The following is a 16,536-nucleotide window of genomic DNA, read 5'->3' on the forward strand; positions in this document are numbered from 1 at the left end:
AGCAATCTATTTCCAATGGCTACTTAAACAACCGACTTTTAATAAATTTGATTTTTTTTAATCTTGATCTTATGAATTCAAATTTAATTGTCCTCACATGATCTGAAGTTCGACCTATTGTTTCTCTGTGTCAACTTACCATATCTCCATTGCCTTACCAGAGTTTGACTGCATGCGCAATGCGTTGTGGGTAGGTATCCTACAGTGTCTCGGCTCTGTTGCATTCTAGGGGGGGTTTGTACCACTGAGTTGCAGGAGAAAATAAATTGCTGCAGTTGCTTGTGGGTGTTTGATGTCACTATCCCAGAATGCAAACCACTTTCCCAAAATTCAGAGCGCCCACTAACTGCACAAAAACAAACTGTAGATTGCGCCATTTTCCCCAGCACAGTGCTAGTGAGGCGTAGATGCTTGAATGACTTGAAGTCATTGCACAGACCATTAAGGCAACTTCCCAGAATGTCTTGCACTTTTTCTTTAACTACGAAGGGAATGGGCTAAGATGATGGTTGAGGGTGGTGATGAAGATAGAGGAGGAAATTGCTCAACTGCAGTCCACAAGCTTAGAAATGCTGGCTGCCCTGGATCATTGCTGTCAGTGGAGCAGTGGTTTTGGACTTGTGAAACCAGCACTCACTGGTGGGGCCACATAGCTTGTCTTGAGATGACCAGCAGTGGGTGCAGAACTTTCACATGTGCAAGTCCACTTCTGTAGAACTTTGTGATCTGCTGGTCCCCAACCTGAAGTGCAGCAACACAAGAATAAGGTCGGCTTTAATGGCTCAGAAGCAAGGTGGCAATCACTGTGTGGAAGTTTGCAATGCCCGACAGTTATTACCAGTTAGTGGCAAATAAATTTGGGATGGGCAGATCTACAGTGGGGGCTGCAGTGATGCAGGTAGCCAGTGCAATCTGTCAGCATCTCCTGAGGAAGACCATGACCTTGGGAGATGTTCAGGCTATAGTGGATGGCTTTGCTGCCGTGGAGTTTCCAAAATGCAGTGGGGCAAAAGATGGCACGCACATCCACATTATGGCCCTGGACCCTGTGGCCTCTGGGTGTATAAACGGGTATTTCTTGATGGTATTGCAGGCATTGGTGATCACAAAGGTTGTGTCACTGATTATTAAAATAGAATGGTCTGGGAAGGGTCGCAACATGCACATCTTCAGAAATTCTGGTGTGTACAGAGAGCTCCTGGATGGGAATCTTTTTCTCAGAGTGGAAAATCATGATTGATGCCGTAGAGATGCCCATAGTAATACTGGATGACACTGTTTATCCTTGGCTTCCTTGCCTCATGAAGCCATATACAGGTGCCCTGGATCCCAGCAAGGATAACTTCAGTTTCAGACTCAGTAGGTGCAGAATGGTCGAACGTGTCTTTGCCCATTTAAAAGTGCCATTCAGGTGCCTGTTGACCCATTTGGACCTTTCAGAAACTGTCTCCACTGTAGTTACAGTTTGCTGTATTTTGCATAACGTTTGTGAATCCAGTCTGGAGAATTTCTGAGTGCCTGGAGTGCAGAGGCTGATGCCATGAGCAGGTGCTTACAAGGTCATTCTCCAATATCAATGCGGAGGCAGCGGCAATTGGGGAGGCTTTGAAACAGCGTTGTGAATGATTTGCTGGACACATGATGGCGCTGTATTTCACTATAATACCACCCTTCCACTCCCCAAAATGATTTATGCTCCCCACCAAATGTGAACCAATAAATCAGAATGTGGCTTTCGCAGAAAGAATGCTTTTATTTGGGAAGAAGGGGTTAAGCTGAAGAAAAAGGATGTAAAAGGAGGGTTATTGTCACAAAAAGACAAGCAGCTGTGCTATTGGCGCTCTCTACCCCCACAAGTCTCTGTAGTGATTTGTGCACCCCACCACATATGGGTACAAAAAAAAAATCACACCATGGTTGTCGTCCAAAGAATAAGTTTTTTTTTGCAGGGTGGCAGGAGGGAGAGGGTTAAGCCGCTGGGAAAAGAAGGGGTGTCAAGGGTGGTAGAAAAGCCTTTTGCAGTGGTTCTTGTGGGGTGGACTTTCCTTGCCCTCCTTCCCCACTTTGGGGGCTGTGATGATGGGGGTGTGTGACCTAAATTCAGGGGAGCCCAGGGAGCTGAGCCCACAGTGCTGCATAGGGAGTCCCTCTGTAGCTCCAGCATGGAGTGCAGCACCTCAGTTGGGTCACTCATACCTGTTACGAGCTTTGCCTTGTCCCCTCTCAGGCATGCCAGTTGCTCTCTCTCTATCGAACTTGAAGACAAGTTTGCCGTCACTGTGCTGTGTCCTTTTTGCTGTCAGTGGTGTTTGCTTGAGCCCACTCCAGGTGCTGCAGGATAAGGTCCTGCTTGGACCTTTTGTGCTTCCTCATCCTGTCTCCCACGCTGAGTGTGCTTGCTGGGAAGTGGAGGTCAAAACTGAGGTACAGTTCACACCAAGCACTTCCCTATGGAATGAATGGGTCTCTGTCTTTACAATCAGTGAAACTTTTTTTTGCAAGGCTGCTTAAGACTTCTTAAGGCTGACAAAGATTCAAACTGTTCATTGGACAAGCCATGATTTGTTCACAGCATTTGATTGTGGACATGGTAAGCTATTGTATAAGCTTTACTCGTAGGTGAGAGGGTGAGGACATGCAAAGCAGTGGAAGCAGTCTGGTGTCCTGGAGCAGGGAGAAAAGTTTTTTCAGCCTTTCCCCAGGAAGATGTGAAAGGGCAGGGAGCATTGCAAAGAAATCCAGTCCAAATTCCCATGCTGCTTGAGGTTGCCAAAGACGACATCACCCTCCTAAAACTAGCAGATACCAAAAAAGGAAGATGCTCATCCTGTGTGAACACAAGCCTGGAAAATTTACCTGAATGCTGTGTGCCTACACGATATCAGATTGCTATCTGGTTGCCTGACATGGCAGGGTGTGCTACTGTGGAAGCCACAATAAGTCAGACCTGCCCAAAACCTTGTGCAAAAAATACAAGAGTGCCTGGATGAGGCCTTTCTGGAGATCTCTGAAGAGCATAAGTGATCCATCCCCAGGATATTAACACACTGAGGGGCATAGATCCATAGAAAACCTGTATCTGTGCCCACCTACAACCTGCTTGTAGTATTCAGAAAAAAAGAATCATTGGAACAGCTGGGCCCTGAGGGTTTGGGGACTGGCATTGAGAGGACCAGGTCTAGTTCTATGGTGAAGAGCTCTGACCTGTCAGGCCTCTGCTGGTTGGTTGCGCCAGTCCTTCTCTCTGTTGGCCTCTTTCTCCTGGTCCCGCAGCTCCACTTGGCTCACCCCAGACTCCAGAACAGGGCCTTCTGAAGAGTCCCAATTAATATTGGGCAATGTGGTCGGGTTCCCTCCCCACCCCCCAAGAAGCATGTGCCACTGTTCATAATACCAGCTCTTCTGAGACGGTCATCTGGACCGCTGGTTGGCTTCCCATACTGTGATATGCCTGCCGGCGCTTTTTCACCTTCACTCGGCATTGCATCATCCCGGGACTAACCTCTGGTGATCAGCCCACATGACGTCTTCTCAATTATGCCTGCATTTCACTTGAACGCTCAGTCTTCTTGCCACTGATTCCTCTCCCCAGACAGCAAGGAGATCCATAGCCTCCTGATGGCTCCACGCTGGAGTTCTTTTGCAACCCTGAGAACTAAGCAGAACGCTGCCCTGAGTGCTCATGATTGCAAGAGATGGCTACGAACGTGATGGCTACTGATGCAGTGTGATGCGATGGCTAAAAGAAATTGTCGCTTCTGGGTGCCCTTTTCCCAGGCTGGCTGGTGAGGAATTCAAATTTGCGGGCTTCCTGTGACCTACCTCCTGCGCACTGGAGAGCAGGGGAGATGGAAGCAGCCTTACATAGCAAATAACTGTAGCTTCATGAGATGCGTACGGGTCGCTTCTGGAGGCTAATAATTTCTAGTTTAAGACATGGCCCTTCCATGCCAGCCTTAATTCGAACTTTTAAATTCCAACATGACGCTCCATCAAAAAGCTTTCTGCAGTATTATAGCAGTGGTAGCGCTCTCTAAAATCAAGCTAATGGTATTTACAGTGAGGACAGTGACACTGTAAAATCAAACTGTCTTAAATTAGACTTATTGTGGTGTAGACATAGCCTGGGATTGTATGGCACTTGCACAGCAATTAATTTGTAACTTGGCTTGTGTCCCTGTTCTCTAAAACTTACAGATGCTTGTAATAAGCCACTGCCTACACAAAGTCTGGAACTCATGTACATTTTGAAAAAAACCCACATATATCCAGATTTTAAAACTCATATTGTTTTGTCTGTAGGTAAGTCTTATGAGATGTTCTGCAAAACATAGGTTTTCAGCAATTTCTTAATTTTTATAGTGTGATTAAACAATGGCGCGAATGTGTGTTTGCTTTGGATAATTTTAACATTTTATATTCAAAAAATAGTAACTGTCTTCAAGAGCTATAATGTTTTTATAGTAGCCATCTCTCATGGGCTATGTTTTCCCCTAAACCAGGGACAGTAACCAAAAAAGCAAGAAGAGCCATTTTTTTCCCCCAAAGTTGGCAAAGACTCGGTAATTCAGGAGCTGCAGTGCATGTGAATGTGAGATCGTCCTCAATAAATAACGTTAAACACACACTTTTTGTAACCCCTATTTTAAGAACAGCGCACACATGTCCCACAAAGCACTGAGTGTGTTAAAGGGAGTTACGCAATGTTTCGCCATCACGTATTGTTTGCTATTTAGATGTGAATAGTTCATTGTTTGGCTTTTAGATGTTCACCAAAATATAGAAAATACTTGAGTGTTTTTTTAACTCTGCATTTATGGTGTTTGGGGGGCCACTAAGAAGTGCTTAAAGAGCCATGTGTGGCTCTGAAGATGCAGGTTGCAGACCCCTGCCCTATGCTGTGTGGACACACATCTTCCCATTTAAATCCTGCACACTGGCTCAGGACTGCAGTGTGGAGAGCTCTCCCTCCAAGTTAGTGGGGGAGTTGAGGGGTAGAAGGGTGTTCTTCCCTGCCAGAGGAGAGCAGGGACGAAGTGGGGAAGGGACTGTCTTCACTGCCTACAGCAGGGAGGTGCCCAGGTAAGCCTAAGCTCCAACCCTAAGCCAGGGCCCTGGCACCCCAGTCCTCTGCCCAAACGCTGAGTCCCCTTTTGGGCTCAGAAACTCTCGGCCCCACATCTGCCCACGCAAATTTTGTTTTATGTGCCAATATGATGAATGTAGGAAAATAAAAATTATTTTATCCAGTTTTCTGAGTCTGGGACTGCTGTTTCTGAATTCATGAGGGTGTCTGATCCCAAGCACAATCAATCATGTCTTCTGCTATCACATTGAAAAGATTTCTTCATACAAAGTCATGTAGCAGGGCTTTCTGTATTCTAGTCTCTCATATGAAGAGTGGGGGGGTGGGTGCGGGGAGAGATAGGGCTTGGACTTCTGGAGGAGAGCCATTGGCTAACCAGTCTTTGGGTTCTGTTTTTGGGTATCTTTGTATTTGTCACTTGATTTGTATGTGTATGATTTTCCTCTTGCTAAGACGGTGTTTACATGATGGATTTAGAACATTCAACACAGGAAAAAAGCTATCAGTTTGTTATACAAAGCTTATAAAAGACCCATTCTGTGCAGTTACTAATGAATATAGGAAGCAGTCAAGTCAGAAAATTAGCTAGACCTTACTTTTGTCATGGTTATTATTACACTAACAACAATTTTCAGGCAGTAATGCTCATTTTCACTTTTTCCAGGACCCCCTGCTCCCATGGAGATGTGTGGAATTTTATTATTTTCTTATTGAAGCTCTCTTGGCACACTCACAATAGCATCATGCAATTCAAGCTGCTTGTGAATCAAACAGCTTTAACCGTTAGTGAGATTTTTCAAAGTCCCATGTATCTGATACCTCAGTACAAATAGCATCTGCTGCTGTGCTGGCATTCGCCATAAAAATATATGCCCAATACATGTCTATTTGCATAGACCCAGTAAAATCATTTGCGAATGTATATGATGGCTTTAATCATTGTTTGTAAAAGACAAATGACTTATCGCAAGAAACATAATCTAGTTTGTTGCCCAGTTTTTCCTTTCACAGGTGGAAATATAATAGAACCATGGATTTTCATTCCTGTGTAAACAGCGTGTCGCAAATGTTTTGGTAGATAGCCTATTTCTGCAGCTTGCTAGTAGTACGTATTAATAAGTGCTCCTTCTCCCCACTAATCAGATGGACAGGAAATGGTCATTGAAAGCTTTGGCCTCAGTCTTTGGGCTTTTGTTTCTAGAGTGGCCATTGTTCATCTTGGGTTGGAGGGCGGTTGTCAGCTTACCCTAACAAGAACATTGAAAGAGAATTCATTTAGAGAGGGCAGGAAATGCCCTTCCTTGCAACAGAATTCTGTTCAGGGCTTGAGCATGTCTCCCCTCCTGCTTCTGGGACAGAGAAGTAACTATCCCTCCCCAAGGCAGAGAGTGGTCTCTCTAATCTAATACTCTTACTTTTCCAACATTCCCTTCCAGTATTTTATGATTCTGTGACTTGGCAAGTGCAATCGTTTCCTTTCCTGTGCCTTTGCAGTATGAGAATAAGGCTACGTCTACACTATGAGAAATTCTGAGTTTATGAAAATCCAATTTTTTTATAACGCTGAATTTTATAAATTCAATTTTCAGTGTCTTAATCTCCCCACAAATTCAATTTATTGCTGCTAACTCAGTTGCCAGGCATCGACTGTTGCAGCAGTGCATGGAGGTAACCTATCACACAGTTCCCTCAGCCCCATAGCATTCTGGGCATTTTCACTGGTGCAGTATGGATAAACGCCCTGCAAGTGGTTGTGGGGGTGTGAGATCATCTTCCCATATTGCATTCCCCTCCATTGGAAAGCAAAATCACCAAATTTAACTGAAATCTCTTCCTTCTATTAGTGAATTGCTTTTTATGACTGGTGGGAGGGGTAGCTCAGTGGTTTGAGCACTGAGCTCACAACCCTGGGTTTATCAGGCCAATCTTTTGAGGAGGCCATGTATGGATTGGGGCAAATAAATTAAAAAAAAAAACAACAAAAACTGTCCAGAATGGTGATAGTCTCCTTCGCTCGCAGCAGGACCTGGCCTCTGGCCTCTCAAGGTCCCTTCCAGTTCTCTGTCCTGGGTACATCTCCATATAAAATGATAGCTGGAACTGATTTATCAAAGATTTTACAAAAAGCAGCATCTGTCTGCAATGGGCAGCCAGGTGTCTGTAGTCTTCTCACCTGGCCCTCCACCCACTATTCCCTGTGTTTTTTGAGAGCCAAAGCAAGGAGAAAGAGGGTGGGAAAGATCAGGAAAAAGAGATTTTGGGCTTCCCACTACATTACATCTTTCCAAAACATGATGGCACTGAAATCTTCCACTGAATTTATAACAAACAGGAATCTCAACTGGCCTTCCAACCACTGTTCCCTGTGGTTTTGGTCAGCCAAAGCACGAAGAAAGATGATAGGAAAGGTTTACTCGGTAGCTAAGACTTGCAGGGCCTTGCAGACACTGGGGACGTCTTTAACTGGCTCTGCAGCCACAGACCTCAGATCCTCTCCCACACTAAATATACATTCAGGGGCTTGCTGCTGCCAGGGGGAAAGTCTCCTGCAGCAGCTAAGATTTTTCTGGGGTCCGGGAACATTTCAACTGGCTCTACAGCCACAGACCACATTGCCCACCCCCCGCACCAAAAATATTTTCGGGGGCTTGCTGCCCATTGCAGACACCTGCTGCTTTTTTGCAAAATCTTTGATACTTTAATTATAAAATCTTTTTCCTAACACAGATAGCCACCTGTTACTTCTCTGAGATAGCAAGTGTTCTGTCTGGTTGATTTTAAAAGTGCTGGGTTTAATCACTTTATAGATGAAAAATTGTTACAGGTGTCTGAGTCAGCTGTGATTTTTGGATGATGTTGGTTATAAAGGAATGAATGAATGTTCCTATGGTCAGCTGGGAATGGAGCTTTAGTTGCTTTAAATGTCACCAAATGGTAGAAGGAAGGCATGAATGATTTGCAAACTGTCTGCTACTTTCTGAACCATTTAAATCAATATAGCTCTATCTTAGCAAAGAATATGAATAGTCATTTGTTAAGATACTCTTATGACAAGCATAGCAACGCTGCAGTATCTCGTGCTTACTGCTGAATGCTGTTCCACTGAAAGAGTCTGATGTATCTATTTATTCCTCTAGATACTGAAGGGGAAGAATGGCTATTGCTTTGTTAGGCTTGTGCTTTATACTGTCCCTGTTGGTTAATTTTAAATTGTTAAAGCTCTTGTTAGCATTTTGATCTGGGCTTCAGTATGTGGGATTTGGTACCAAGCTTATGTTTTGTGTTGGGGAGGAAAAAAGTCTTTGCCTTTGCATCTGATTCTCCTTGTCGCTGCTCTTGTGCTAGTTTATAAATTTTTGAGTTGTTGGCAACTGTAATGAAATTATGGCACATTAGTAATCAAGTCTGAGTAATCTGGTCTTTCTTTTTGGGGGAGCGGAGGTTGGATACCGATTGAGCTTTCTTTGCCAAAGAAAGCAAACTGTTCACCAGTTTAACCTAATACAGAATCCCCACACAAAGTTAATTTTAAAACTGATTTCTAGGCAAAATTTGGTAAAATTGTTTGCTAAGGAACATACCTTTTTTTAGGAGGAAAAATATTTTGTTTTTAAGAAAATAAACAGTTCAAGGAAGGGTGGATTCACTGTTAATAAATTAAACTCTGACTTCATGCATCTGACAAAGTATGTTCCAGCCCATGAAAGCTTATATCCAAATAAATTTGTTAGTTCTTAAGGTGCCACAGCACTACTCAGTGTTTCTGTTAATACCTTCTAACTGGGCACATGTACAGGTATATACTCCAGAAATGAACTTAGGTCTGCCCATCTGTTAATTTCAGGACAGCTGAAAGAAGCCTCTGTCTACCCGTAATTTGTCTGAGTTCAGTATTTCAGTTAGATTAGTCACTTCTTGCTGTAATCTCTCATTCACCATTTTCATGCTTGTCGCATTCTGCCGATGATGTTAGGTGAAGTGAAGTATACGTGGGAATTTAAAACATTTTGAGGTTCAACATGTCATGGTAAAACTTCTGCACTCAGGCTCACAATGACAAATGTGTATCTGAGATTGAATCTCTTTGGATGTCTCTTGTACAAGGGAGACTAATGGACTTTTCTGTTTATAACTATCTCTCTAAGCTTTAAGAATTTGATATATAATATAGCTACCTATGTGAAAACAGGCCTCATGATTTTTGGGATGCCATGGAACCTACAGCAGAATCCACTTCTTGCTGCAGAATTGTACGCTAGAATCTAGAACTTCCTAGTTCTCATGGGAAAACCCACCCAAGCTGAACAAAGGTGTTAGTTTTTCCTGAGCCAGCAAGCAAGTTGAAAACTATTCAACTATATCATTCATCATGTGATTTAAATTTTAGAGCCTAAAGATGGCTATTTAAATGTCACTGAATTATGCCTCCGATGATTCATATCAGATCTGTGGAGCTAATTAACCTGTCTGCCATGCCTTTTTGGATCCAGAAATGTACAAAAGAGCTCGGTTCATCTTTTTTTTTTTTTTGTTACAACTCCTTTGCAGTTGTAGATTGTTAGTTCAAATGTTTGTAACATACTGAACTGGAATGAAGCTGGGCAAGATTTTTCCATTCTGCTGCCACCTTACTGCTATACAAACAAACCTCTTGCTGTGGACTATAACTCACCACAAAGTATGTGAATTGTGTACATAGCCAAGGAATTCTGAATAATCAAATTTCTGTTAAGCATTGTTTACTTCCCTCTGTTCTGAATCTATAAAATTTCAGTTCAAACTTTACTGCTTATTTCAGTAGCTAACAAAAAGCCCACTAATACTTATACCTAAAGAGCAATGCATGTCAACTTCACACATGTGAAGTACTTAATTTTGAATTTGGCGTTGATAAACTACAGTGGGTGGGAGTGCTAGAAATGCTTTGACAGATGTACTCTGAATTTTCATGAAAAGCTAGGATATTTCACATGTATTAGGGAAACACGATTGAAATGTTGACAGTATTAAGAGTGAAAAATAGTTTCAGCAGCTACTTCTGCCCTTGAATTATCTTGCTTTTTACTGGTTTTTTTAGAGCTAGGGCTAGTATTTACCTCCCAACATCATTCAGATCAAATATGCTCTGTTAATAAGCATTTCTAAACTGCCTTTGTTTGTTTAGCTTTGACTCTGAGTCACGGTTGGTTCGTTCTTTCTCACATACCACTGTCAACATTAAGGATTGTGCAAGGCAGTTCCTGCCCTCAGTGGATTTTCATGAGGGACGCTCACCCTCTCCCATCCGAGGTGACATGGTAATGATGCCATTCGAAGCAGGCTAATGAGGCGTTAGTGTGCATATTCAGTGACTCATTAGCATAATGGTGGCCGTGTGAATTTCGAAGTCCAGACTTCAAATTGCAGATTGACAGTGTAGGTGGGGGCAGCTTCAAAATAAGCGCCCCACTTCGACATTCCCTTACTCCCACAGAACTAGATCGGAGTAAGGGAATGTCGAAGTGAGGTACTTATTTCGAAGCTGCCTCCATCTTCGTTGTCAGTCTGCAATTCGAAGTCTGCACCTTGAAATTGGTGCAGCTGCCATTATGTAATCTCTGTAATTGCGATTTAGCAAACAGTTGTAATTCCAGAAGATGGAATAGCATCTTCCTTAGTTGTGTTAATTCTGCGTAGCTAGTAGGAGTAGTTTACAGACTAAGTAGAGTATAGACATGTAGAATACAGTAGTCCCTCGGGACATGCGAGGATTGTGTTCCATGCAGCCCTCGCGTATCTCAAATTTCAGGTAATGGCGGGGCTTGAGCATTGGGTTGGGGTGGAGGGTATAAGCCTGGGGTGAGTTGGAACTGTGGGGGTTGAGGATGTGGAACAGGATCTGCAGGAGTGGTGCGTAGGTGGCTGGAGCCTGAGCTTTGTGTGCTGTGCCAGGGGCTGGAGCCCCAGCATCTTGCGGGGCTGTAGTGCACTAGGGGCTGAGCTGGCGTTGCGGGGGGTGGGAGAGAAGTGTCAGTTGGGGGGCAAAGGGGTTTTAGCCCCGCTAGCTGCCTGCAGCAATGGGCGGCTAGTGGGAATAAAACCCTTCTCCCTACCTTCCCAGAGCAAGGCTGCTGTCAGCTTGACAGCGCCATTTGGGGAAGGGGTTTTAGCCCACCTGGCTGCCCTTAGCAGCAGGCAGGTAGGTGAGCTAAAAGCCTTCCCCCTACGTTTACCAAGTGGTGCCTAGCACTGCCCTGGGAAGGCAGGGGGAAGGGGCTCTTAGCCTGAATAGCTGCCTGCAGCTGCAGGAAACTTGGCAGGCTGACAGCCGCGTGTCTTCAGGCTGTGTGAAACTTGCATTAAAGCAAGTTTTGTGCAAGCCGAGGACACGTAAAGCGAGAGTTTACCGCATAGGCTTTTCCATCGACATTTCATAATAAAATCTCGCTGTGGTAATACACCCAAATAGCAGATACTGTCTCTTTAAAATAAACACTTCCTGTTATCCCACTTTCGACTTCCACTTGATTCTGTGATGTAGCCTAGTGCTGAATTGACATCAGTTGTTTGGTAAGATGAAGGTATGACTATTCCTCTGTGGGATTAAGCAGGAAGAAAAATGAGCCTATCAGTGAACTTTTATCCCATATTTGTCAGTATCTTTATTGGAATTCAAAAAGAGTGATAGTTGCTTTTCCGCTAAACATTAGTGCTTTTGATATTGTAGCCAGAAATACAGTGGAAATTTTATTTGAAAACCCTCTGCCAGCATGCGTCCTGCCAAACTGTGTTGCCTGTAAATGGCAACTTGCTGTGTAGCTTCCAAAAGTTCTGTATCAGAAATTATTAATAAGCTAGCTAAGTATTAGCATTTATTATAAATATTCAAATAGAAGTGGTAGGAATAAAAACTGGTAGACGTACACTTTTGTTTTTGTCGCACTTTGCAATCGCAATTCTTTGTGGAAACAAAAATCGTTTCCTAAGCTTCTATTTTGAGAGCGAAGTGTTTCTTCAAGTAAGTAGTTGCATATGTTCAATGTTTGATCCAGTGTCTAGAACCCTGTCTAGTAAATTCTTTTAGCCGGCATTCTATCACCTGGAATTCTCAGATCACTAACACTTTAACATTTAGACACTAGTCAAAAGGCATAAGTCAAAGCGGGTGTCTCTCTTTGGCATTCGTTCAGTGCTGTGCTGAAAACCATGGGAGCTAGCCTCCAACCACTTGCTACAAGTGCTTCTTCCCTAATGCTGGATTGAACTGTGGAAGCTGGTGGTTTGGTTTGTGCATGTGGCCATTATAGCTCAGCTTTCCCCCAGCGGCTGGACAGGTTCCCTCTGTTTCCGAGGGGACATGAACACAGGTCAGCTATTTGCCAGCCGCAGCGCACAGAGTAGGGTCAGCGTGCAGCACCCACTGCAGCAGCTCTAGGTTTTGGCTGGCAGTGCCTGAGCCCCTGGGCACAGTCCCTGCTACTCTGCTTGCCTGTCTGCCTTCTGCTAAGAGAGCCCCAGAGTCAGGCGGCATGGCACTCTCCGCATCCGTTCCCTGCTTCCCTCTCGCCTGCCTTCTGCAAAGACAGGCCCAGAGCCCAGCAGTGCAGTGCTCTCTGCATGCAGACCCTGGCACTGCCTGCGCTCGGCTACCTCTCTGTTATACAGAATGTTTGTTTGAATATCTGGCAGCCTCCCAGGCCCAGGAATGTCAGATATGAAAGAGTTTACCGTGTTGTTTTTCTTGTTTTTGGAAAAAACTGGAGGATTTGCCATTCTTTGATGCCTAAAACAAGTCTATTGAGTTTTTTTTATTCCCTTAAAGGGGTCTGAAGACAATGCTTGTCTCAGAGTAAAAGCAACTAGTCCCATTCCTTTTGAAGAATACAGAAGATTAACATCCCTTAATCATACCAATTTAAGAAATGGTTTTAAGGTGTTTGGTTATTTTTCCTCAGGAGGATCCAAATGACGTTGATGCACTACAAAAGAAAGACCATCGCAGTAACAATGGGGAAGACAAAGCACAGAGTGTGGAGACCCTACCTCCAGGTATCGGAATACTCTTTGTTGTTAAATAAAATAAAATAAAAAACCCTAAAACTAAGAGAAATGGAGGCTGTGAATTTTTCTGATGGAGCCTTTTGCCGAGGAAGCGAGAGGAGGATTATATGAATTTGCTTTAATTCTGAACACTTCAGCTTTCAGCACCCTAGCCCAACTTGTAAGAAAGAATACGCCTTTTGCTGAGGCTTAGTGTGAAAACATTCTACCTACATTTGATCTGTGCCTGCTTGTGCTGTAAGCTATTCTCTTGGTGCAGACTCAGTTGTGGGAAGTGGTTCTTGTACAGTTTTATCCACTGGTGGGCCTGGCTAGTGGTAGACATTCGCTTTTGGAGTGCGATACTTAACACAGGAGTCGAGTGGTGGAAACTTGAATCGGGTGCCAGTCATTCTAGCTTCACATGGAAATAAAACAAGCTTTTGTGATAAAGATATCATGTTTCTCTTGTGTAACTGTCTAAGATAATGGGTGGAGCTATAAGTTGTTTTTGTGCCCCAAAGCACAGCAATATCTGGCATTCTGTAGCATATCATGGATGAATGGGGCAAGGAGTCCCATGTCTTTGTTACAGAGGAACAGGGATGCTTCCTGATGTATGAGCTAGGGAAACACCAAGTAACCGTGTGATGTGTGTGTTACATTTTTATCAATAGTCTTCTTGTTAAGACTCCTGTTGCTATAGAACTGCTGTTTTGCAGAAGTGGTAAATGTGCATAGCTGGTATCAAAGCACCAAGGAGTGTTTTTGTTTAAAAAAAAAAAAAAAAAAAAAAAGAAACTGACTAGAATAGTTTGATGCCTGCCACTCTATTAGATGGACAAGTGTGCCTTGCAAAGAAAATTACTTTCTACCAGATGGTTCCACAGAACATTTTTTCTCATGGATCTTCCATACTAATCCAGATGCTTGGCCGGGAGAAATTATAACCCAAGCATCTGGACTTCTATAGATGTTCTTGAAGAAAATTAACAACCAAGGAGAATTTTCATCTTTTGGTTGTTAAGCAGGATTTGCTATGATTTAAGCATGTTTTTGTTTTGTAATCTTAAAATCTGATGCAGGATAAACTATTTAAATTAATGGTTTTTCCCTCTGGGGTGTTTGACCCAGCTTGTCTTTGTCACTTTCTGGAGACTGGAAAATAGAAGTGTTATGAACATTTCCTTTTTATAAAATTATACATGAGTATTGCACGCCACAGATTAGGAATTCAGTTTAACACATTATTTTCCAGTATATCCATCTGAGTGAACACTTGGTAGTAATTCAGTTAATTTGGTTTCTAGGAGTCCTTTTCCTGTAAAATATTTATTTAATATCCTCTCTATCATTAGTTCCAAACCTTTTCAATAACATGGCACACTTCAGTCAGAAAATTCCATGGCACATCCACTTTTTTCAGCTGAATCAGTTGCTCATAAATGTCCTATTTACTTACTTTTACTGTGGTTACAGTCGTATTAGAGAGGTTTACTGCATAGTAGTGCGCACACAAGCTAAGCAAGGATCAAATGCGTTAATGTTTCAAATCCAGTACAGAATACACCATCTTTGACAGTGACACAGACTCATTTTCAAAATCAGATCAACGCCATGCCAGGGATGCTGAGTAATTAACTGCTGAAAATTTCAGTGGTTATTTGGTTGTTTGTGGAGTGGGGAGTGCAGGAGACAGCGCCAGAGAGCAGGCTGTCCTCCCCACCAGCTCACTGGAGCTGGGATGCATCATTTAAATCACGTCCCAGATCCAACAGGCTCCAGCTGTTCTTCCCACGCACCCAGCCTTCCCAAACCTGATATTATAATTTTATAAAGGACTTAAATATTTTATACCTATTTAGAGAGGTTAAAACAAATCCAGGAATCTATTTTAATTATTTTTGTTTTATTCTGACTTTCTTCCCAGCAGGGGTTAATCCATTTTAGACTAGAGCAACGTTACAAATATTTTTCAGTGATCCTTCTCGGAGAGGATTTAAATGTGACTGCACAACTGACATAACACTCCAGTTCTCTTCCACTCTGTCCTTTTTGATAAGACTCAATCTAACAGCTATTGACATCCAGGTAGATCAAGATGATTCCACAATGTATGCTATTGGTCCTGACCTGTGTTTAGTGGTAAAACAAGTCCAAAAAGTGAGCTCCTGATCTCTGCCTCCCCCCTCATCACCTGTGACTGCTGCTTAGGTTGGGGATCTCCTGAGTAGCTCTCCTGTTTTTTTTTCCAGCCCCCAGACCTTTGTGCTTTACATACCTCCCAGTTACTGTTCTAGCTGATGCCTATGTTCCCCTTAAGTAGATCTTTCTTTTGCTCCCCAGCCCATACAGTATACCTGCCTTGGAGTTTTGTCTGTTTCCTTCCTTCACATGCAAGCTCGCCTGCTCTGTCATCTCTTCTCTACCAGTTAATTTATTATGTACCCCACTTCCTTCTTCCCTTTTCCCCTGACGTCTCTGATTCTCTCTCTATCTCTTTCCCCACATCTCCTCCTCCCGCCTGGTTAGTTCTGTAGGCCAGACCAGGGATATGGTCAGCTTTCCTTTCTGACCCTGGTAAAACCTAAAGCAGGAGCTCTAGAATCAGCTATGCCAATCTTAGACCACTCGGAAATCCCCCAGTCTCCAGGGGCTGCTTTACAGCAGCACTGTGCTTTTTTTTTTTTCTTTTTTTTAACTGCTGGCACCTAAGATTTGGCCCTAAATCTTCTGTCGGGGAATAGGAAATAGGACCAAAATTTTCGTTAGACGTGAAAATACTTTTTAAAGTGGATAGCTCTAAATTAGAGAGAGAGAACAATATAGAGATGACTGTGTCTTAGTGGAACTCGCCAAACTTTTTTAGGCATCATCAGCTCTTTAAAACAGACTAAAATTCTTTCCTACATTCTGACGTTACTGTTTCACTAAACAAGATACTTACCTGTCAACCCATATTTGGCCTCTTGAGATTCCTTTTTACAGCTGGCTACATCACTAATGCCTAAAGCAGTGCAAGTCTCTGGTGAATTGTGTGACCTTGTCAGTGATTAGGGATGTGATTCTATATTTTTTCTCAGACTTTTTAGATAATACTGCCGATTCTGAAACTTACTGTGATATCAGATATGAATCAGAACCACAATTTTGGGGGATTTCCCCCACCCCCCATCGGTGAGCGTTTTATAAGTTAAATCAAAGCTCCACAGAACCAGTATAAAGTTTAGGGAACATGTTTTATCAGTGTCACATAGGTAAAATAAAAGTATTTAATCCATACCTGTCTTTTAATGCACTTGGATAGTTGGGAAGCAGAGCCTGTATACCAGGAAGCAAAGCAGAGAACATGGAAAAATATGTGGTCAGTTGCTGGAAAAGGCTGATTAATACAGCCGTTTCTCTTAATACTTAATTAGGAAATTGTCACA

General features: G+C 43.0%; 1 protein-coding gene across 2 annotated transcripts in view; it reads left to right on the forward strand.

The window, feature by feature from the left end:
- The window catches only part of GALNT2 (polypeptide N-acetylgalactosaminyltransferase 2), a 154,602-nt gene that overhangs the window by 65,723 nt on the left and 72,343 nt on the right, over positions 1-16,536 (forward strand). Inside the window, exon 2 of one of the 2 annotated variants that reach the window (XM_074988657.1) lies at positions 13,021-13,114. The exons of the other annotated variant lie outside the window; for it this stretch is intronic. Within the exon in view, the coding sequence (XP_074844758.1) occupies positions 13,021-13,114 (94 nt within the window). The remainder of the gene's footprint in view (positions 1-13,020; positions 13,115-16,536) is intronic. 2 annotated transcript variants of the gene reach the window in all.

The sequence above is a fragment of the Carettochelys insculpta genome, chromosome 3 (genome assembly GCF_033958435.1).
Source record: "Carettochelys insculpta isolate YL-2023 chromosome 3, ASM3395843v1, whole genome shotgun sequence".
Taxonomy (NCBI): Eukaryota; Metazoa; Chordata; order Testudines; family Carettochelyidae; genus Carettochelys; species Carettochelys insculpta.